Here is a 22,688-nt window from a genome sequence, read left to right as displayed (position 1 = left end):
CAAACTGAGGGCCGAGGAGGAGGAGGAGCAGGAGCAAGAGGAGGAGAGAGAGAGATGAGGAGGAGGAGGAGGAGGAGGAGGAGGAGGAGGAGGAGCAGGAGGAAGAGGAGGAGAGAGAGAGAGAGATGAGGAGGAAGGTTGAAATGTCTGCGGTGACGGGAAACGAGAGGTTTGTAAAAGCCTTAGTAATAACAGTCTTGGATCGGGCATTTACCAACTTGGAGATACCAACACTTGCATTTTCGGTTAGAAAGATAATGACATCGCTGACTTTGTATGATTTTGTATTATTTTCAATGTATTCACTGGCATGTTTATTTAATCAAAATGAGATAGAAAGAGTTACAAAAATAAAACATGAAATGGGAGCCAATGAAAGAGCCCTCTTTGAGTTTGGTTACATGACTGAGACCCAGTGATGCCGGTGCACTTTGCCAGAATAACTGTCCGAAACAACCAGAGCATGAGAGTCACACTTAGCCCCAGTTGTGACAGCAGTTCTGTTTGCAGCCAATCAGCTTCTTCCTGTCATTTGCATAAACCCGCCCCCTGGACCCCACCCAGCAAGTGAAAAACACCGCGGCACACCCACTGAAATGGCCTTTTAGGCTCGAACGGACAGAGAGTCTGCCTAATAATTAAAAACTATCATTTTTTTCTTTCTGAAACATATTTAGTAGAATCTGTGGAAATACTAAATAAAAATACATATTAAATTGAATAAATAAAAATGTATAAAAAAAAAATTGAAATAGCTGAAATCTGAAAGACATGGGACCCGCTTCTCTTCTTGTTTTCATTTGTTCTATGTTCTTTCCATTGTCTGTGATTCTGCAGATTCAAGTCAGACACGATGATTTTAGTTATCCGATCATGTAGTCATTACTGGGAGTTTCCAATTACATCCAAGGCTCCGACCAACTCTTACAATTTGACATTTTGCAAAAAATTGGTGACGACCGAATTTCTTGCTGGTTCAACTGAGAGCAACTCAATGGTCCACACAGTGGCTTTTCATGTTGACATTCATATTGGAATGAATGACTGTCGGTTTTAGGGGTTGTATAGTCACAAACAAGCAGCCCATACAAGACAAATCATTTGTTAATGGAGAGCATGAACAATTCAATGGGTGTTTCTATTCTAATCGAGGTTTGGAGAGCAGCCTGGTACCACTTGTCTTGACACATTATTCTCGAGGGCAAGAGTGGTGGGCGTGAGAGGACCAGAAGGATTTTCTGCAAAAACAAGGAGCGTGCACAGCAAACAGGGTAGAAGGAAGGAAGGCGGAAGGAAGGGAGGAAGGGAGGAAGGAAGGAAGGAAGGAAGGAAGGAAGGAAGGAGGCAGAAACTGCCTTGGTGTGACAACATGCTCCCTGGGTCATGCAGCACATGGAGGACCGAGTCACGAGTCAGACGGTTCCAATGAGAACGCCGAAAGCAAACTGGGTTCCGTGATGACGGAGGAAACCAAACAATTTCACAAAGCGTGGACCGGCGGCTCCAAAAAAACAAGGCATCGGCAGTCGCCGACACACGGCCACGCACATCCACACGTTTGCATCCCGCATGCCGGTTCCACAGAAAGAGAACGCTCTCCCACATGCATCCACCCACGCACACAAGAACCAAGACCCAGGATCTCAAATTGGAAGAGTCTGAGTCCGACCCCGTTTTGAAGATCAGAATCTCACGAATCAGAGCCCACGGACGCTCAGGGTCCAAAACTCTACGACACTCGGGCATAAACTGGTGAACCAGGCTCTTCCAGAAGGGAAGTGGGGAGGGGAGGAGGGAGGGGGCTTCCAAGCCGGTACAGACGTGATCTCCACACGACGTCGATTCAAAAGCTCCAGACTACGTGAGGTGAGAGGAGTGTGAGAACCTTACGCGAAGGGACCCCCGAATCCCAAACGGGCGCGGGACACTCACCCCGTCGGCGTTGGGCAGCGGCTGGCCGTTGACCCCCGCGGTGCGGAAGGGGGAGTGCGTGGACAGACGCTTGTCCCACTCGCTGGGCCTGGTCTCGGGGAGGGCCTCCATGAAGTTCCTCTTCAGCTCGCTGACGTTGGCGTGGTGCCGCAGGAGGTCCTCGGGAGGCTTGTCGAAGTCCTGCGGGCGAGGGGCGTTCAGGGAACAGGGAGGGACGTTTGAGGTAGAAAGAGGGAGCGACAGAGGAGAGAGGGGAAAGGCAGGAACGAGGAATGGCGTCAAAATCTCCGGATTTAATGCAGATTAATAACAAAGCGGAAGCGTAAGGTGGAATTGACTTTCCTAATGTTTTTGAACGTCACTGAACGAACCAGAGCTCAATTCTCCCACAATCAGCTTTGATTCCCGATTAATTGCTACAATTATTACCGTAATTTATGACCAATGGAAGTAAATTGGAAATCCAAAAGTGATTGTTTGACTGGATGTTAATTTCGTAAAAGGTGTCATAAAGCGCTATCACTCACACAATTTATTGATTGTTTATAGATTGTCTTTTGAGTTCTGGATCGGTCGGGAGTTGAAGCCAATTACAAACAGTAGCACAGCGTTTCAGCATCTATAGCAAGAGCCTCGCAGGAAAAACCAACACACTGACAGGCTGCAGAATCAAACAGCACCGACGGTGAAAACCGTGTTTTACTGGAAGGGACACTTCATAGAAGCAGCAGCACTGGCGTTTTTGTCAACACTTGAAAATTATTGCTGGAGCAATTAACGCTAATTTTTTTTGTCATAATATATTGTTGTTAGAGTTAATACGGGAAATAAATAAATTAATAAATATATATATATTTTTTGATTGTACATAATTACAAGGAGCACAAGCGGGAACAGGAACAGGGATGACCTGGAAGCGCCGGATAATCCACTGAGCAACATGGAAAAACCAAAACGGTGTGAAAGCGGATCGTGACGTTGAACCAAGCGAAGGCAACGAGAAAAAAAAGCCACAACCACAGGCGTTAATTCTCCAGAGGCTCGGCGGCGCTTCTCCTGGAACAAGGCACCGGGTTAGACAGGTTCGTCGCAAAGTAAAGCTAACCACACAGAACGCACGATGTGAGCGATTTGCAAAGTGTGAATGGTGCCGCATGCAAGCGTGACGAGCAGCCGGTGAGGCAGAGAAGACGACGAAGGATGCGCACACACACACACACACACACACACACACACACACACACACACACACACACACACACACACACACACACACACACACACACACACACACACACACACACACACACACACACACACACACACTCCAGGGATACCAACCTCCAACATTAAGAGGCTATGCCTGATATAAATCGAGTCACCCTCAATTCTCTTAGCCCTTTTCTGTGAAAAGTAAAAAAAACAAAAACAAACAAAAGAGTGTGTGACATCACACCTTGGACATGCATTTCTACTGACATGCAGGACGGTGCAGGGCCGAGCAAACTCAGGGATAGTGAAGCCCCCGAAAACCCCAGCAGCGGTGGGCCGAGAAGCCTGACCGAATATAAGGATGTTTTCAAAAGTGACGGCGTCGTGTAAAAAAATATGGCGGCCGTCGGCGCAAAATGTTCCAACCTACAACATGCACGTGCATTACAAGGTTTATGGCAAGAGCAGGCACTGAAAAGACGTTTTATCCCTTAATAACTTCAGCGTTTTATCTAACAAAAAAAAAAAAAAAAAGGGAAAACAGCAAGTAAATCATTTTCATTTTTACACCGAAAACACATTCGCTCAGAATGAGATTGCAAAGTTAGCAAATTTCCCATAACGCCCTCCAAATCCGACCGCGCTCGGATGTCATAAAAGACGAAGCCGTACGGACGTGGAGCACGAGGGGGCGACGGGGAAATTAGTCTTTTTTTTTATGAGAGAGGTGTTATTGTCAAATGGGGGTGTGAAGAGATGACTATTTTCATGTTAATAACGCTGCGGCGTCGGGCTCGGAGTCTGACCTTGCGCAATCGTACGGGCTCCGCGCTCGACTCCTCAGACTGGTGACCCCCGCCCCGCGCCGGGGAGGAGAGAGAGAGAGAGGGGACACGGGTTAGCATCCTCCCCCTCCGAGGCCTCAGCATACATCAAAGTTCACCAAAATGGGGGGAGAAAAAAAAAAAAAAAAAAAAAAAAAAAAGCAGGGGCCGCTCAGTGGGAGGGGCCCACATGCGTGCGAGTCTGAGTGTCTGACACTCACCTGGAGCTCAGTGTGCCCATTGACGGTGGGAGTCACCTCCCAGCGGCGCCCCCTTACCGCTGGCTACAGCAGCAAGAGAGACACATTTAACACCGGAGCTCCTCTGGACCGAGATCCACCTCATTTTAGTACAATAATACCAACTCAAACACGCATTAAGAGAGGTCCAAATAATCAAAGACACATGAAATTACCCAACAATTCAAGCTAGAAAGGACTTTTCATCACATCGGTGTATTTTTCACCGGCGCGTGTACGTGTCCGGAGACATGCCGTTACCTTGCCCTCGGCGCCGGCCTCGCTCCTCGGGGACTCCACGGCCTCCACGGTGACCTCCAGCCTCCTGTCTTCGAGGCGGATGCTCTTGATGGGCGTGGAGGTCTGCGGCTGGTCCAGCGGGGCCATGGGGATCCCGGCCTCCGCCAGGGCGGCCTGCGAGAAGACGGGGGCGCTGACCGGGCGCACGCCCCGCTGGGTGGCCACCGCTGGAGACGAGTAAAAAAAAAAACAAAAAAAACAAACAAACAAGACGGAATGTGAGCGGAAAGGGAGCGGCGCTTTGGATGACGTGTCGCAGTTGGAAAACGTGCGTGTTTGAGAACCGTTGGGCGAATGAAGCGAACAGAAAAGCAAAAAGCCACGGCATACTTACTGTAACGCCGCCGCCGCAAGGGGGGGGCGGCGTGTCGCGCTGTACTCACCCGGGTCCGTTCCAGATGCTTCTTTGGAGCGAGAAGCGAAATGTGAAGGCGGCGGCGGTGAACGTCCGCGACGCCGAAAGCGCAAGCGGCGAAAAGCGCGGCCTCGACTCTCGCTTCCGTCCGGGGCGGAAGCTCGAAGTCCGGCCGCGATGAGCCCAACGGACGTAACCCCGTCGGGGAACGCAGCGGTAAAAGGAAGCGCGGGTTCCTCCATGTGCGCGGTGAAGGATCCCCGACCCCCAAAACGGGGGAGGTGGGGGGCACACGCGGCTTCTCCTCGGGGCGAGTCAAGCGGTGTTTACGGGCGTTTTGCAGCAGATGTGTTTCGGTTGGCGTTAGTGCGTTTCTCAACACGGGTTCGGAATGAACACAGGACGGAGCAGCTGAGGATACCTGACTCTCTGAGGTCAACGTCTAGCAGAACAAACCAGTCATCACGGTCTCCCTGAGCGAGCGGGCGTCTCTCCTCCAGGATCCTCCTCCCAAACCGGGGCCTGGTCTCCGCCACACCCAGGCTCCATTTAGGAGTTTGGGGAGTTTGGCCCGGATAGAGGCGGACTCGCTGGTCAACGGCGACTGATGGGAATTACACAGACACTGTCAGGTTATACGGGAAAAACATACTCCCCAGAGAAAATACACAGTAAAGGATTAAATCAGCGGCAGAAACGTCCTAAATATGTTCTTTAAATTTCCTCTCATACCTGACGTTTTCGCTGCGACACCCAGATGAACAAACCAGTCGTCTTCCGCCTTCTCCGCGAGCTGCCATCGCAGCATCTTCTCCTGCCGCCGCGTCCCGTCGACCACGCGCCCTGGTCCCCGGGCGACCGTCTCCACGGCTCTGAACCCTCGGGCGGATCTCTCCTCGGCTTTTCCCCCTGACGGAGGCGGAGACACGGAAGAAATACGTCACGCGGCGGGTTCGTCACATGGCGGGTACGTCACATGGCGGGCACGCGACGGGCGAAACGTAAAGAACTTAGCAATGGCGCCGAGAGCTCACGAGTTCTACCTGTTGGCATCTTTCCTCTTTGGTCCCCTGTCGTCTGGAAGAGCAGGAACCAGTCGTCTCCGTCCGCTCTCCCTGCGTCTCTGAGGAGGCTCGGAGCCGCCGTGACCTCCTGCTGGGGCAGGAACAGCGCCCTCTGCTGGGGCTGTGTCTCCTGCGCAGCCGTTGCTGCTTGTGGAGCCTGAAGAATGATCTCCTTTACAACTGGGAATGACAACAGCCATAGACACATTGGTTTGTTGTATTTGTATAGAGAGATTTCATACATTTTAAAAATTATTAAAAAAAAATTTTATTTAACACATCTTTGGACAAATTACTCTCTTATTCACTAAAGTATCGCAGGTAAGTTCTATACATTTGGTACAGGGCAGAGGTAAGTATTGGGTGGAAATAGGCCAGGTTATGAACCAGGGTTTTTTTTTAACTGATACAATAACAGTTTCCCTAAATGCCGATAGCAAGGTAAGTGATTAGGAACTGAAATAAATCCAACCCGCACCTTTTTTTCCCAACATCATCAATAAATGAACCTGACACAAAAAAAACACAGGTCATTTACCCTAGAATGGAATATGATGCATCAAAAATGTCCCGTTATCACTATTTCCTTACAATTCCAGGAATTCCTCATTTAAGGTGATTTTAATGATAAACATGAATCAATTAAATAATATGCACAAAAAAAATGTATAACTGGGTTGGGTCATTTTTGACCAAGTTGCCTTCTAGTGTTAAAATGAGCCTCGATAAAGGATATTAACTTAAAAGTGCTAAAAACACTTCAGTCATTTTAAATTTATAACCAAAGAACGAAAAAGCCATTTGACCTCCGTCCAGAGGGACAAATATGTGGCACGCCATCCGCTATTTTTCTTTTATATTTTTTCCCTGAATTTCCCCCCTGGGATTATCTAAGTGTTATCTCATCATGTGCAGCAGAACGACCTGCGGTGCTGAAGAGTACCTGGTGGAACCACGACAGGTTTGTCATGGACAACGTCGAAGACGATGAACCAATCGTCCGCGTCCTCTTTTCCTGACGGCGGCGGTGTCACTGGGGCCGGTTTAAATTTGGACAAACGTGTTTCTTCGAGCCCGACGTCCTCCGCAATTATCACCTTCCTCCACGTTTCGGTCCCGGCGGTGATCACAGAAGAGACGCTCGTAGCCGGAAGGGTCTCAACCGAAGCGACTGGGAAAGAGAGAAAGGGAATCATCATGATCATTTCAACAGCTTGAAAAACACGGCGCTTAAGGAGTGACGCCTCCGTCCAGACGTGGACATGCAGGGTACAGTCGGGGGAACGGGGAAAAGGAGGGATAGAACGATGGTAAAGGTGTACCTGGTGGCACCACGGCCGCCTCCTCTCGGGTCCTTTCAAACAGCTCGAACCAGTCGTCGTCTCTCTCGTACGGAAGCGGCGCGGGAAGTCGTCCTTGTTCCGACGTAGCCCACTCCATCTTTTCCTCCATCTTCCCCTCCATCTTTTCCTCCATCTTTTCCTCCATCGGTTCCGCGGCGGTGGAAGGAGGACTGGTTCCCTCCACCCGCGGATAGACTCCACCGAGCACTGCCAGGGAAACTAAAAGGCAAAACGAGCCACGTTTAAGACGATGTAATTCAATGAAGTGAGAAATGTAGGAGGCCGAGTCTGAATTGTTAAAACAGGTTGTTTGTTTTTGAGGTTTATTGCTAATTTTATTATATTTTTAAATGTATTTCTTATTTATTTTTATTTTGATTATATTACTTTATTATTATTATATTATTGCCTATTGTTTTTGATGACAGCTGCTGTAACAATAGAATTTCTCTGGGATGAATACATTATCTATCTATCCATCTATCCATCCATCTATCCATCTATCACTCTATCTATCGATCTATCCATCACAAATAAGCAATGTGAAATAAGGAGGTTTCTACCTGGGGGAACGTAGGAGACTGTTCTGGGGACAACGTCCAGCAGCACAAACCAGTCGTCCTCCTTCCTCTGCCATTCAGGCGGTGGAACGATCTGTCGGGGAGACCTTGTGTCCTCTTCCCGTGGGATCTCCTCCTCGAGCCCAGCTTCGACCACCGACTGGACCGCTTCCACCGCAACGACAGCCGAGATCCCTTCTCCAACATAGAACTGAGCGTCACCTCGTGTGGAGACTGAGAGAGAGATGAATATGAGGGCACCCACACAACTGAGGGTGTAGTCACACATAGCTAGTTTGGGCATACGTGAAGACAGCAGCGGCACTCTGTCCCGGACCGTATCAGCCCCACTGAGACTGCCTTGGGACACACACACACACACACACACACACACACACACACACACACACACACACACACACACACACACACACACACACACACACACACACAGACACACAGACACACAGACACAGACACACACATCCACACACACACACACACACACGAAAATTCTGACCAATCACGAAACAGTTTGCAAGCGCGTGGCGTTTTGTTTACAAGTTTTGGTTTTCGCCTTCAAGCGTCGAGGTGCGGATACAAATCGAACCAAGTTCCAAGTCGAACATTTTAACATTTAAATCCCCGAAACGGATCAAAGCAAACAAACTGCAGCTCTGACCACGCCCTGATGAAAAAAGTGTGTGTGTTTGGCGTTTTTTTTTTCAGGCTACCTGGAGGTACGTAAGACGTTTCCCGGGGAAGAACGTCCAGCAACACGAACCAGTCGTCTTCCCTCCACCTCCCCGGCTGCGGCTCCGCCCGCTCTCCACCTACTTCCTCGTCTTCCGAGACGTCACTTAGCTCGAAAACTGCCGCAGACTTGATCTCTGGGGAGATATCTTGTATTTCCAGAGCCGCCCGGTCCTGATCCTCCCAGGCAACTGATGACAAGACACAAACAATCAAGATTTTTTTTTTTTTTAAACGCCAAATAAGGTGGAGGCTCCGAGAGGATAATTTCCAGAGGGTCAGTGATACCTGGAGGTACGGGAGCTGTTCCTCTGGAAACCACATCCAGAAGGACAAACCAGTCATCGCCCGTTTCCCTGACGATCAGCGGTGGTGGTGGCGGTGGCGGTGGTGGCACTTCATCCCTCGTGTCGTCCAGGACTTCTCTCCTTATCTCCTCAACTCTTGTAATTCGGGTTTCAGAGGCGAAGCGGGCGTCTGCTTCCGCCCGATAACGTTCCGCTGAAGCCACTGGTTTGAACGAAGTTGAGACATTAGAGACGTTACCGATCGAATCGTCTAATCTACAACCTTCGCAACATCGTGCGTGGGTAAAAATAATGAACTTTGTCAAAGTCAACTATTTCGGAACAAGATGGCTGGATATCGGCAAACATGTTTCCTTGGGCGGACGGAAAAGGGAAAACTCTACCTGGAGGTTTGACGACAGCCTGGTACGGGAGGCGATGCAGAAGCACAAACCAAGCGTCTCGGTCCTCCACCGACGCCCCTCTCTCTCCCATTCCTCTTTTGATCGTCCCCTCCGTGGCGCCCGTCCACCGCTTCCTCTCTCCCTCCTCCGCTGTGTCTTGCCGCCACCTCTCCTCTGAGATGATTGTCGAGGAGGCCACCGCCACCACCTGCCGCTCGCGTTCTATCTGCAGCTTCCTTTCCCTCCGTCCATCTCCCTTCAGGTTCGCGCCGATCCTCTCTTCCCTCTCCTCGTCTTCGGGCAACAGACCCTTCAGAAACACCCGTTTTATTTCCTCCTCCAGTTCATCTACTTCCCCACCCTCCGGGGCCTCCATCGCCGTCGCCGCTCGAGCGCTTCGGTCTTTCGCCGTTCTCTCAACTCGTCCCTCGCCCTCCCGCACCATCTTTTCCACCTCCTCTTTCCCCATCTCCTCCTCTATCGCCTCCTCGAGTTTCTCCGCCAGCTCGTCCACGTCCTGCAGCCTCTCCTCCAGGATCCTCACTTCCCTCAGCTGCTCCTCCAGGACGTAGGCTCCTCTCAGCTGGTCCACCGAGGTCACAGCCCTCTGCAACCGCTCCATCGCCTCCTGGTCGCTCTGCTCCTCCAGGACGTAGGCTTCTCTCAGCTGGTCCACCGAGGTCACAGCCCTCTGCAACCGCTCCATCGCCTCCCGTTCGCTCTGCTCCTCCTGGGCCTCGCCAGAAACTCCCTCAAATGTCACCTGAAGCCGAGGACGGTCTGTGGGAGGGACTAAGAGAGGAAAAATAAATATTAGGAGTAAAAGATACATTTTCCAGGGACAATTCCGTTTCCAGTTTTAACTAAAAATAAAAAAACTCACGTGGACGTTTGCCGACGGACTCTAGTGCGGACGTGGTGAAGTTGCCGTCAAACTGCTGGAACCAGACGTCCTGCTGTTTCGGCACCGGCTGCAAAAGCCTGTCCATAGTGCTCAGTGTCGCAGAGCTGACTGTGGCTGATAACATTCAAAACACGTTACAAACACTTGCCGCGCGAGTTAAAACACAAGGGACTTAATCATCGGAGGAGAAGGCGAGGCACGCAAAGACCACACCAGAAGTAGAAGCTTTGACTTTAAAGGGCGGTCGTAGACACCGTCAAATACCTGGTTGTTCCACAACGTCGAAAGACGGGACGTAGGAAAAGGAAGGACGGTGTCGGAGCAACAGAAACCATTCGTCTCCCCCTCTCCTCTGGACGGTCGAGTAAGACGCCATCAGTGCGTCCACAGCCTCCTGTCGGGACTCTGAAAAGCTCTCGGTCTGAAACGAGCGCCCGTCCTGCCAGGACCCCGGGAGCGTCCGACCGAACCCACCCCCGGCTGCGGGGAAAAGATGAACCAAGGCGGCCGCCGTTATGACGTGACGGTTCTGTCAGAGGGATTGAAGCGGTGCTTTCGCGGCGCTTTAAAAATAAAAACCAGATGCGGAGCCGGAGGACAGAGTCCAACGAGAGGATGTTAGTGGAAAGCTGAACGGAAGCCGGGGGAGACAGGAGCCACGCCGTGATCCCTGCGCTCTACTCGGCGCAAGCATCGAATCCCCCGCGACAAAAGCTGCGGGATCTGGACCGAACACGGCCGATGGATTTCTATGAGCGATGACAACGTTTTGCGGCAACCTGCCGAACAGACGTCAAACGTGCCACGCCAAATCCCAGGAAGCAAGTAGCTGCAAGCAAAAGGAATGAAGCAAATTCTGTGCGCGCACACAAAGCAGACTCCTGATGAGGCACGTGGAGCAGTTATTTGTAAAAAAATGCCATTTGCATTTGCATTTCCGTCGTCCATGGCAAACAAACCAACGCTGGCAAAAAGCCAAAGTGGAACAATGCAAAGTGAAAACGGTTGGCGCCAGAAGGAGATCACTTCTCTCACATGTTAGCTACCCGCGCTGCAGCTGTGAGGGCACTCCTTCAAGGTGAGCGAGCCTGAAAGCCAAAAGCGCTCGGCCGAACACGTATTAAAATCAAGCGAGATGCCAGTGAGCAAAAAAAGCTTAATCGTAGGGTGCCGAGAAGCTGCCGTTCCACGCGGCTTCCAAGTACCTGCTGGACGTGAAGAATCCAGCACCAAGAACCAGTCGTCCGCCTCAGATCTATTGGAGGCGGAGAGCTGCTGCAGGAGCTGGAGCGCCTGGCCTGCAGCTGCAGGAGCAGGGTGCGTTTGAGTGAAAGGTGATCGGCGCACTAACGCCGCCGGTTCAGTCACACGCCAGTCCCGGGCGCACACGTACCTCCGTCCAGATTGTGCGACAGCCTCTTGCTGGCGGAGCGGGTGAAGCGCGGGGCCGGGCGGTCGATCATGGAGCTGGCCTGGCGCGTCTGGGCCTGGGTACGGCCGCTGTAGCGGAACTTGGAGCCGAGGACGAGGAAGCGGCGCGAAGACGGGGGCTCTATCGTCGAGACCCTGGGGGGGGATAAAAATTTTAAAAATTCGTAAAAAAATAAAGAAAATGTATAGAACAGGGTTCATTCCACATTATGGAACAATCAGTGTTTTTTTTGTCTTATCGGCTCCACCGTAAAGTATTTTCTGAATTTTACAGATTTTACCTTTTTTTTTTTTTAAACACTTGATAGAGCTCATCAGGAGCTCTCAAACGATATATAAAACCAATTTTTGATATCTTGTTTCGTCCGTCAGCCTTCCTTATCGGTTTGTTTTGTTAGAGTGAAACCGTCGTGTTTGAATTGGAGCAGAGGGCCGTCGCCTCCTCGGTTAAACTATCACGCGGCTTATGTAATTAAAGTGGAGGGTTTAAGCGCCAGGGACAAATGAGCCGATTATCCAGCGCACAGGGAAGCTGGCCACTGTTGCCGGGCAGGACAAAGGGAGGGCGGGGGGAAAGTACGGGTGAAGGGCCCGTTCTCACCTGAAGAAGGTGTGGTGCTCTACAGAAACCTTCCATAGCTTCTTGGATGCTTTGTAGTTCGGCAGTTTGAAGCCGATCGTGCTCTCGTATTGTTCTTGCTGTGGGTGCAAAAAATATATATATTTACTTTACGTGTTAAGCTACAATAATATTAATTAATGACATATTGCCCAATATAACAACAACAGTTTGTATGTAAACAAAATCTAGGCTTAATGCACCTCAACCTTCCTAAGTTTTGGGTTATTTTTGTTGTCAAATATCTAACAACTTTAACAAATTTGAAAAATGCAGGACTTTCTTTCATAGTCATGATCATAACTGTAAAAAGTCAAAATTCTATCCTTATGGTTTAATTTTCTTATTAAATAATTATTAATAGTTACAGCATAAAAGAGAAAAACAGAAAGATAAAATGTGCTTCTTAGCTTCACCTCTGATGGCCGAATTTTGATGAAGAAGCTGCTGCGTTTGTAGGAGAGTTTGAGAACTTTTGGCCAGGGGAAGCGGTTGATCCTCAGCTTGTCTTTGTAAACCATCAGACCACTGGAGCAAACCCCCAACATGATGTCCACTCCCTCAAGATCCTAAAAGCACAGTAAGGGGGGGGTTCAAAATTTGTGGGATTTTAAGTATCCAATTATAGAACATGTTGGTCACAGTGGTAAATCGCCATATTCTACTTGTAATTACATAATCTGACCACTAGGAGGCAGAACTCCCCATGCATCAGGGTCCGATTTCCAAATTGTCTTATCTGTTTTTTTCTGAACGGGTCTAAAAAAAAAAAAATCAATTTTTGTAATTAAAATTTGCATGCGCGTGGTGTTATGCAAGACCGGGCTTTCCAAACGACGGTGAGAGTCACTTTTCAAAATGAAAGTATGTCGTTGCCGACAGAGAATTTATATCCGTGCTCCCAGAATTTGTTATGTAATTGTTTTGTAGGAGAAAAAAAAAAAAAAAAAAAAAAAAGCCCCAAAAAAATGACGCACGGCGTCAGGAAACTCCACGTGGCACCGGATCAAAACAGGTTACGTAAGCATCACACAGCATCGTACCTTGGCTTGGTGTAGGTCCACCCCGTACATGGAGAGCTTCTTTGCATTTTCCAGAAACGACATGTCTGCCTGCGCTGGACTCATCGACCTGGAGGGTGAAAACAGTGTGGACATCAGACACGTGGGGGGTGGGGCTCGTTCCCCTTGTTTGCTGCGGTAGTTTTGTGTGTAGCATCCACATGAGGCCCGCATGAACCTGACCGGGCCTGTTCCCCCGGGCCGTCCTCACGTCATAAAACATGCCCCCCCCCCACCCTCCCCTCCCCGGGGACTCACCTGTAGGTGCGGTGCAGCTCCATCACCTTCTCCTCCAGCTCCGCGCTCTGGCCCGGCGCCAGGCTCAGCTCCTTGACGTAGGCGGGGCCGTGGACCTCCGGGTCGTACTCCCCCAGCTCGGACTGGGCCGTGTAGGAGCCCAGCAGCGACAGCGTGACGAAGGAGCAGGGCAGCACCCCGCGCATGATGTCCTTCCTCAGCTGGAGACACAGGTAGTACCTTCACGGGAGGCAGGGGAGAACAGGTGAGGTTTGTACCCTGCTTTTATATAATATTCAACACAGGGTCAGCGTGCGGCTGGCTGCATGGCCGGACCTTGTGAGGTCTTCGGTGAGCTGTGCCGGATCGGGCGGGTAGAACTTCACGCTGAAGGTGAACTCATAGACGGCGCCCGGAACCTGTTTCCGGATCTCTTTGGCGGGGTCCATCCATATCTGTGGGAGGCAAATATTGGACAAGAGTTAAATCCCCACACGTGGAAAAGTTTTTCTCTCGGCGGAGCGAGTGTTTTTCACGCCGGGCTACCTTGTTGGTGGGGGTCTCCCAGTTGGCCAGGCCGAAGTAGTCCTTCTCCAGCAGGTTGAGGTGGTCGCACACCTTCGCAAAGAGCTCCTGGCCTTTGGCGTGTTTCTAAAGGAGAGAAGCGCAGCTCGTTTACCACTTCTCTAGCAAAGGTGGAGGCGAAATGCAGTGAATGAAACGGGCCGTCCTTACATCCAGCTCGCACTCAAAGCGAGCGTCGTCCAGGAGGACGACGCTGCACTGCACGGTCTTCTGCTTCTTGGAGAGCTTGGCCTCCTCCGCCTTCTTCTCGCCCTTGCGTCCTTCTTTGGGCTTGTCCTTCTTCGCCTCCTCTGTCGGCCTCTCCTCTCCTTCGCCCTTTGCTTCGTCGGGCGACTGGTTCTCCTCTATTGTCTCCGACGGGTCCTTTGGCTCGTCTGCCGTCACGGCCTCGTTCTTTCCTCCCGCCTCGTCCTTGTGCTCCCCTTGATTGGGCTAGGTGCATGAACGCATTCAAAACAGAAAACACAAAAGAAAACAATTCTCATATGGTTTAAAAATGTTCGATTCTGGTGCCGATATTAATACAGACTAAGGATAACCAATGTCTCTGGCTGGATTGATAATTGATTTGATAATGTTAATTATTACCATTATTATTCGGATAATCAAATGATACCAAGCTTTACTCAAGACCTATGAGGTAAAATGTAATATCATATTTCTGTTTTCTTTCAGGTTGACATCATATTTCTAAAGGGTTGTTCTCGCAACGCTCTCACGATGCTGCAAGCCCCTGTTTACCACCGCCGGTAAAGGGAACGACGGTCAGTTTCTGAGCAGCCACACAGGCATGCGCTGAGCAAGAAATAAAAGATTCATGACGAGAAAGGGAGAAAAAAGAAAAACAGGAACCCCAGGAAAAAACAGGAAATGCAGAACATCGGTGATGCAGGTCGTGTGTTAAGAGCCTCCTCTTGGAATCTTGTGACTTCAGTGTAATGTTTTGACGCGAGCGTCTCAAAAAAAAAAAAATAATAATAATATTTTTTTTTTTAAATCTCCATGACCTTGAATGTGGGGCTGGGCGATATCGACAAAATCAAATAACGCAATTTTTTTAGACGCATACCTCCATACCGACAATTCGGCGATATTTTAGGGATGACTATCCGTGCTTTCATAAGATATTCACACACAATAAATATCTGAGAAACAATAATTAGAATGTAATGTGGTAATAAGAAGATATGGAATATCTTCTTCTTGATATAATACGGATATCACAATATCGGTATTAAATTAATTCATGACAGGGGTCTGAGGAATACTCAATTCTGGCCGGTCAGTTTCCACTACTGGACACTTGTGGCCTTATTTTCTTACCGGAAGCTAAGGCACAGCGGAAAAACCATTTCAAATATATATTTTGAGAAATGTCTCAATGTTTTATTTTATTTGGTAGTTTGCCGGATAAATAAGCAGGATAACGTCCGGCCGGCGGTCCATTATCCCGTACGCATCACGCAGCCTGCCTCCACCCACGCCACCGCTCACCTGGGCCTCAGCGCTGCTGAGCGAGTGCTGGTCGGCCGCCTGCTCCGTCTCCGGCTCCGGCTCCGTCTTCAGCTCGGGCTCCGGGGCGGCGATGGGCGCCTTCACCTGCTCCTCCGCCGACCCCTTCGCCCCCCTCCCTTTCTTCTTCTCCTCCTTTTCCCCTTTGTTCCCCTTCCCCTCCTCCTCCTCCTCCTCCTCCTCCTCCTCCCGGCTCGCCTTTTCCTCCGGCTTTTCCGCGGCCTCTTCCTTCTCCTTCCTCTTCTTCTCCTCCTCCTCCTCCTCCTCCTCCTCCTTCTTTTTGGCGTCTTCCTTTGCTCTCTCCTCTCTCTTCTTGGCCTCCTTCAGTTTCTCCTCCTCCTTCTTCTTTGCCCTGTCCTCCTCCTTGGCCTTCTCCTCCTCCCGTTTCTTGGCCTTTTCCTCTTCCTTCTTCTTGGCTTTTTCCGCCTCTCTCAGTTTTTCTTCCAGCTTCTTCTTGGCTTTCTCCTCTTCCCTCTTTTTTGCCTTCCCCTCTTCCTCCACCTTCCGCTTCACCTTTTCCTCCTCCCTCTTTTTTGCCTTCTCCTCCTTTTCCCTTTTCTTTACATCTTTTTTGTCCATCTTTTCCTCTTCCTTACTCTCCTTCTTTTCCGCCTCGGCCCTCTTGTCTTCCTCTGTTTCCTTCTCCTCCGGGACTTTCGTCTCTTTCTCCTCCCCCGGTTCCCCTGCTTTTTTCTCTACCGCCGGGCCCGCCGCCTCTTCCTCCGTTTCCTCCATTTTCTCCGCTATCTTTTCCTCGGCCTTCTCTCCTTCCTTCTTTGTCATCTTCCCTTCATCCTTCCCATCCGTTTTTTTCTTGCCGTCTTTCTTTTTCCGTTTGCCGCCCTTCTTTTCCACCTTTTCCTCCTCTTTCTTCTTCTCCTCCCCTTTCTTCTCCTTCACTTGTTGCACCTCAACCTTCTCCTCCTCTTCCTTCTCCTCCACCTGCTTCCCCTCAGCCTTTTCTTCCTCTTTTATCTTCTCCTCCGCCTTCTCCGGCTCCGGCTTCTCGGTGTTCCCGTCCCTCTCGGCCTTCTCCTCGCCGGCCTTCTCGGCCTCGAAGCCCTCTCCCTCGGAGCACTGGGAGCGCCGCTTCAGGAAGGAGGAGAAGAGGCGCGAGAGGCCCTTCCCGGCCGAGGTCCGGGTGCGCGGCTTCAGCTGCTCCTCCTCGGGGGAGGTGGCGCTGTCTGCGGGGCCCGGCTCCGGGGCCGAGGCCTGGTCCCGGTCCGGGGCCTTCCCGCTCGGGCTCTCGCCTTCCGAGTCGGCACCACCGCCGCCCGCCGCCGCCGCCGCCTCTGGCTTCCGCTTGTTCTCCGGCTCGGGGCCGCCAGCCTCGGCCTTCTGCTTGCCTTCGGTGTCGGTCTCGCTCACAGCGCTCGCCTCTGTTGTCATGGCAGCCGCTGGGAAGGAGACGGAGATGGAGAGAAAGGTCATTGCCTTGTGCAACACGGTGTGGCGGCACACTACGCGGCTACAAGGCGGCAGAATAAGGCCGCCTTGAGCCAAGATGTTTGATTTAATTTGGCAACTGATATCACAATCTAAATGCAACCCACGCCCCACGCAACCCAAGTTCTCAGAGATCAATGACCCTGATTAATCAGTTCTCCAACGTTAAGTTTGTTTTATTAGGCATAAAAAACCAAGTCTGACGAGTCTGATGGAAGTCCATTTGACGTAGCGCCCTTTCTAGTCCACAGACACAAAAGCGCTTCACAATTCTGACCCACATTCACGCCAGCATGGTGGAGACCGCCATGCGGCCTGACAACCTGCATTGCTCAAACACACTTCAGTATGCCACAAGGGTGGGAGGAGCCGGGGATCGAACCAGCGATCCACCTCATCGCCAGAAGTCCCGTGCCGCTGGTCACCTCAGCGTCCATCGTGTGCAGCTGTGATCGAAAGGGCTTTTTGTCAATCGCTCAAATTCTGTGTCCACGCCTTATGCGTGGACATTCAAATCATTATTGTCATTGCCACAGCCAAGTTATTACGTTATTGAATAAAGTTAAAATCGCTCATGTTATTCTTCCCTCTCCATCGTGCACCCGAAAATAAGTTAATATTTATCAATGGATAACATTGGCTAGGTACACACACGCCCACATAGACACATTCTTGAACAGTCACATAAAGGCCTCTGTTGTTGTAGTGCGTGCGCTCCTATCAGAAGCTCATTAAAACTCAGCGAGACAAAGGAGTCATTCTGCTCGGCTCTGTCTGCGAGGACAGCCCGCCTCATCTTCATTATCCGGCCCAGCCCCACAGCCCACTTCCCAGGGCCCCGATCTGCCCGAGTCACCCAAAAGAACCGGGACATGCATCCAGGTGAAGAGCAGCACCGCACAACGTCTGCGGGACACGTCGGAATGCTCCGAATCATCGTGCGGTCTAATTACGCAAACCTTGCGCATGTCAGGACGGCGAGGAATATCGCGTGAATACTTGTGTAATTGCTGACCCTACAGAACGCGCCAAGTACAACACCAGGATGACTTGAGAAATATGGAAGCCGTTATGTAATCGCACCGCACCGTTCCCGGGTGAGGTATAAACCCATTACATAGGTCATATAGATAGATACGGTATTCCTGTCATGCTGGCTGTCTAATTAGTGGTTAATGGGGCTGTGCGCTGTCTGTGCCATATGTAGTTCAAGTCTCATCCCTGTTTGGTGGGGATGGGGTGGGGGAGGGGATATGCTAGACAGGGTGGCAGGCAGACAAGGAGGCAGAGAGGCCAATCTTCCAGATGTATAGGGCGGCCCATGGCCCAAAGCGTACGCCCCAAACGCTCTATACCATGGACTATCCCGGCACTATAGGACAGCAGGGGGGTGGGGGGCACAAAATCCTCTTTAACCCTCCCCCCCATTGTTTGCGTCCAGTGACCAATAACTGCGCCTCACATTATAACTAATCCTGGCTACCCTCCCCCCACCACAACCCCCCATTGGGTTACTCCCTAGGTCACACAACACACACATTAGCGCGCACACACACACACACACACACACACACACACACACACACACACGCACACGCACACACGCATCAGTGCCCACGGAGTCCTCTGGGTCTTTTAATGCTCCGTCATCTCAATTCTGATTGTCAGGAAGCAGACGTGGTCCTAATGGACCAGCTGAGCTTGTGTCTGCTGCCTCCTCCATTTTGTGTTTCCTATCTAACATCTCTGCCCGGGGCCAGCTGAGCAGGACTCACCTGCGTCGCTCTGATTGAGATAGTGACAGCCGCACGACGGGAGCCCCGTCCATGGCCATTACGATATGTTAATGGTTAAAAATAAAAATGGGGTGATGTTTTGCTGGAGTGCACACATCCTCCATATTACTGCCTAATTAGTGTCACCATTCGTCTAAATTATATATGAAGCAGGCGACCCGCCAGCAAACTGTGCTTACAAATAGCTGCCAGAGCACAGGGAAGATTCACTCAAATGACGAGCTCTAATTTTGACAATTTCTCGTTTATACACTGTTAGCATATAGGAAACCAATAGAATCGTGAAGAGGTTGTAGTTACATGAAACTGAACAGACTTCCCAGTATGAAAGTCAAAGACGTTTGTTTTCATGCAGTGCGGATTTTATGAGCAAAACACCAACTGAAAAGTGAAAACGTATTCAAAATTATCCTTTTGATGCATTTTAAACCATGACGACCCTCAGGACCATGACGCACACAGTTTGCCACTGAAGCATACCGACGCTCTGAAATACACCGAAAAAGGCCCAGATCTATCAGAGAGACATCAATGGAGAAAGGGAGAGAGACATAGAGAGCGAGCGAGCGAGAGAAAGGGAGATGAGAGGCTGAATGGAAAGGAGCTTGCAGAGGAAGAGGGATATAAATAGCTGCATGTGCTGAGGATGCAGAGGCTCATTAGTGAACCTTTCAGACAAGTGCATATCTATTTATGTTCATTGCGCACACACACACACACACACACACACACACACACACACGCACACACGCACACACGCACACACGCACACACGCACGAGCCTAATCTCACATCCATCCTCCGCTTGCACGCACGCACACACACACACACACACACTATCAAAGACACACACGGATGACGGGCTATGGGCTGCAGTAGACATGATGACGTCGATTTGAATAGCGCGGCCTCCCTTCCTCGCTCACCACAGTGATTAATCAACATTAAGCACATTAACCTACAGGAAAAACTTGGACGAAAGGAAAACATGCTTCCTGGGTACTGAGGAGGCTTATGGAATTAGAAGGAGTTTAGAGTTAATCAGGCCCCAAGTGACCAAGTGAGATTATCTCCCTCTCTATCTATCTATCCACCCATCCATCTCCCCTCTATCCATCCATCTACCCATCTCCCCCCTCCATCCATCCACCAATCCAACTCTCTCTCCATCTATCCATTTTTTTTCCCCCCATCACCATCTCTCTCTCCTTGAATCCCTCCCCAACTCTCTCTCACATCCCGTTGGGGGACCCGGGCCAACACCCACCCCGGGGCCGGGCCACGCCACCCGGTCAGAGCCGGCGGAGGTCCGGGGGCCACGGCCCCCACGCCACCGCTGGGGCCAACGCGGTGGTGGTCAGTGGTCTGTGCTGATTCATGGTTTTGTGCGGAGCTCCACCTCCCTGGCTCCAAGTCAACAAAACAGAGCTGAGGGCAGAGATGTCAGTCCGCTGGCCACGGCGATGACGCCTGTGAACCCTCTCTGAGTAAACATGGACACGCGGACACACCCGTGCCCAGCTGTACTGTACAGCACATACATTCGGTTCATGCAGAAACACACAACACGGTTGGTTACACCGGCCTGTTTAAAGGCAGATTGATGAGCGTGTGACCTGATATGCAAATAAAAATACAAGAGGGAAAAGAAAACAAAGATGGAGACTGAGATTAAAACACGTCACTTTTTTTTTTTTTTTTATAACCAGAAAAATTATTGACACTAAACCAGCAGCTAATAAGTCTACACAGGCTCATTTGAGGGCATTCCTCTGTGTGTAAGTCTATCCCAAACTCAGTTCTAAACTAATCAATAGACAGATGGTGTGCCCTCTCCATGCTGTAACATAAGGTGTCCAGTGAAGGGAACGGAGTAGCGTAGATTGATTTACTGTGGCCGCCTTGAAAGCGATTCTCCATCTATTCCCAAGATAGCTTAGCCAAGCTCATCGATTGTATAGTGTCTCCATAGTGCCTAAAAAAAAAAAAAATAAAAAAATAAAAATCAGTGGTGGCTCGGACGAGAAACAAGACCCATCCTCGTCAAGAAGCCTTATTTAAAATATGAGAAGACTAACTTATTCGTCTCATTGATAATAAAAAATAAACACTTCCCCTCCGTTGCTTTCAAGCCTCATAATATTAACACGTAAACATCTGGTGTCGAGCCAAACTTCTTACATAACACCCGCAGTCTAGAGGGGAAAAAAAAGTGCAAAGCACCGTGCATGCTTGGTATCTTCCTTCTTTGGCCGTGCCGCTCACACAACAAAGTAGTAGTCTAACTGCACTAATGCATCATAACTCCCAAAAGAGGATTACCACCAGCAAGCTCTCGTGGGTCCTGCAGTGACCTCACTCTCACACAGCGGGACCAAAACCATCCTTCGCCATCACCTAAGCAGCTCCAGCCCGGTGCCACTGCTGAGACAGCAGAGGACCCAAGATGCAACCGTTTCCAGCTTTTATGTCATTGCCTTTGAGTTACTGGTCCCGATGATCCCTCCGTCTTTATTTCTCCCCCCTCAGATGGAGAAAGGAAATCGGATTCTCCAATTAGTACATATGCACAGAAAGAAGGACGGACACGGGGACGCGCGCGCACGCACACACACGCACGCACACACGCGCACGCACGCACACACACACACACACACACACACACACACACACACACACACACACACACACACACACACACACACACACACACACACACACACACACACACACACACACACACACACACACACACACACACACACACACACACACACAAACTCTGCCCTCCAACAAAGAGGGGTATTTTTAAGCCATGCACTACATACATACATATCCAGTAGAAAATTATACTGGAACGCAGTAGAGAGTGGGAGGACAGGCGACCCACCCAACAAACTACCTTTGTAAGAATTTCTCTGAGAAAAAGATTGGAGGCTAAACATTTTGTGTGGGTGGATGAAGATATACATATATATATAAAATTTAACCATCTAAATTAATTGCTAAAACGTTGAAAATAGATTACAATTAAAATCTCCGATGGTGAGTATCAGAGCCAAAGGTATAGAGTGAGGTAAGATCTAAAGTTGGGAATCTTGCAGGGTTTTATAATATTTACATTATAACACTAACCCTCAATTTATACATACAATTGCACGGGTTTTTATTTGGTTGTTCGGATCGTATTTGGCAAATGGGTAACTTCACAAACTGCAAGATACTCCATCACTCACTCACATTGCGTGATCCGCTGAATTTTATTTGATTTTACTCGCAAGAGCATATGGACCGCAGCTTCCCATAATAAGTTATCTGTCAGGGAAAATAATATCGTGCGAGAATTATTCATTCATTATTCATCCATATTTAATTGTTATTGCACATCACTCAAAACAGCGTGTGTCCGACATCTTGTTGTTTTTTTTTGTTTGTTTTTTTTAACTTAACGACAACTTCATAACACGCAAAATGCGCATTGTGCCAAAGCGCAACGCGCCGGGGGATTTAAATAATCTGTGTATTAAAAAAAAAAAAAAAAAAAAGGCGCCGAACGTATAACAAAAACAAATAAACACAAGTCTAGTTCCTCCACCAAACAAACAAGTGAATCTTAAATGGATCTTACCTACTCTACAGTTATCATCCGCAGAAGGTAAATATCGTAAATAAAAAAAAACAATAAAATCCCTACGATCGGTGCGTTGGGTGGAGAAGCGGCGCCGCGCGACACATGCTTTGTTGTGCTGGAGGTCCGAGGCGCGTAAAGGGGCGGAGCCTAACACGAGGGATCGGAGCGCGGGCCAATCAGCGTCGAGATAACA

The 22,688-nt window shown here is 49.9% G+C and overlaps 1 protein-coding gene across 1 annotated transcript in view; it reads right to left on the bottom strand.

Annotated features, from left to right (window-relative positions):
* LOC307233880 (uncharacterized protein) overlaps positions 1 to 22,576 on the bottom strand; it is a 27,882-nt gene extending 5,306 nt beyond the window's left edge. The window contains exons 1-27 of the mRNA XM_080005338.1: positions 22,493 to 22,576; positions 15,605 to 17,019; positions 14,261 to 14,542; positions 14,072 to 14,176; positions 13,862 to 13,980; positions 13,547 to 13,765; positions 13,271 to 13,358; positions 12,644 to 12,796; positions 12,210 to 12,307; positions 11,571 to 11,743; positions 11,383 to 11,481; positions 10,442 to 10,657; positions 10,157 to 10,291; positions 9,274 to 10,065; positions 8,871 to 9,092; positions 8,564 to 8,773; positions 7,833 to 8,063; positions 7,249 to 7,488; positions 6,870 to 7,097; positions 5,906 to 6,106; positions 5,595 to 5,771; positions 5,284 to 5,466; positions 4,469 to 4,674; positions 4,190 to 4,252; positions 3,951 to 3,989; positions 3,274 to 3,336; positions 1,933 to 2,112 (exon numbers count right to left, since the gene is read on the bottom strand). Coding sequence (XP_079861464.1) covers positions 1,933 to 2,112; positions 3,274 to 3,336; positions 3,951 to 3,989; positions 4,190 to 4,252; positions 4,469 to 4,674; positions 5,284 to 5,466; positions 5,595 to 5,771; positions 5,906 to 6,106; positions 6,870 to 7,097; positions 7,249 to 7,488; positions 7,833 to 8,063; positions 8,564 to 8,773; positions 8,871 to 9,092; positions 9,274 to 10,065; positions 10,157 to 10,291; positions 10,442 to 10,657; positions 11,383 to 11,481; positions 11,571 to 11,743; positions 12,210 to 12,307; positions 12,644 to 12,796; positions 13,271 to 13,358; positions 13,547 to 13,765; positions 13,862 to 13,980; positions 14,072 to 14,176; positions 14,261 to 14,542; positions 15,605 to 17,011 — 6,129 coding nt within the window. The 5' untranslated portion in view covers positions 17,012 to 17,019; positions 22,493 to 22,576. The remainder of the gene's footprint in view (positions 1 to 1,932; positions 2,113 to 3,273; positions 3,337 to 3,950; positions 3,990 to 4,189; positions 4,253 to 4,468; positions 4,675 to 5,283; positions 5,467 to 5,594; positions 5,772 to 5,905; positions 6,107 to 6,869; positions 7,098 to 7,248; positions 7,489 to 7,832; positions 8,064 to 8,563; positions 8,774 to 8,870; positions 9,093 to 9,273; positions 10,066 to 10,156; positions 10,292 to 10,441; positions 10,658 to 11,382; positions 11,482 to 11,570; positions 11,744 to 12,209; positions 12,308 to 12,643; positions 12,797 to 13,270; positions 13,359 to 13,546; positions 13,766 to 13,861; positions 13,981 to 14,071; positions 14,177 to 14,260; positions 14,543 to 15,604; positions 17,020 to 22,492) is intronic.
* Positions 22,577 to 22,688: the final 112 nt, after the last annotated feature.

Source organism: Zeus faber (genome assembly GCF_960531495.2).
Source record: "Zeus faber genome assembly, chromosome: 8".
Taxonomy (NCBI): domain Eukaryota; kingdom Metazoa; phylum Chordata; class Actinopteri; order Zeiformes; family Zeidae; genus Zeus; species Zeus faber.
This window is presented reverse-complemented; position numbering and strand designations above follow the sequence as displayed.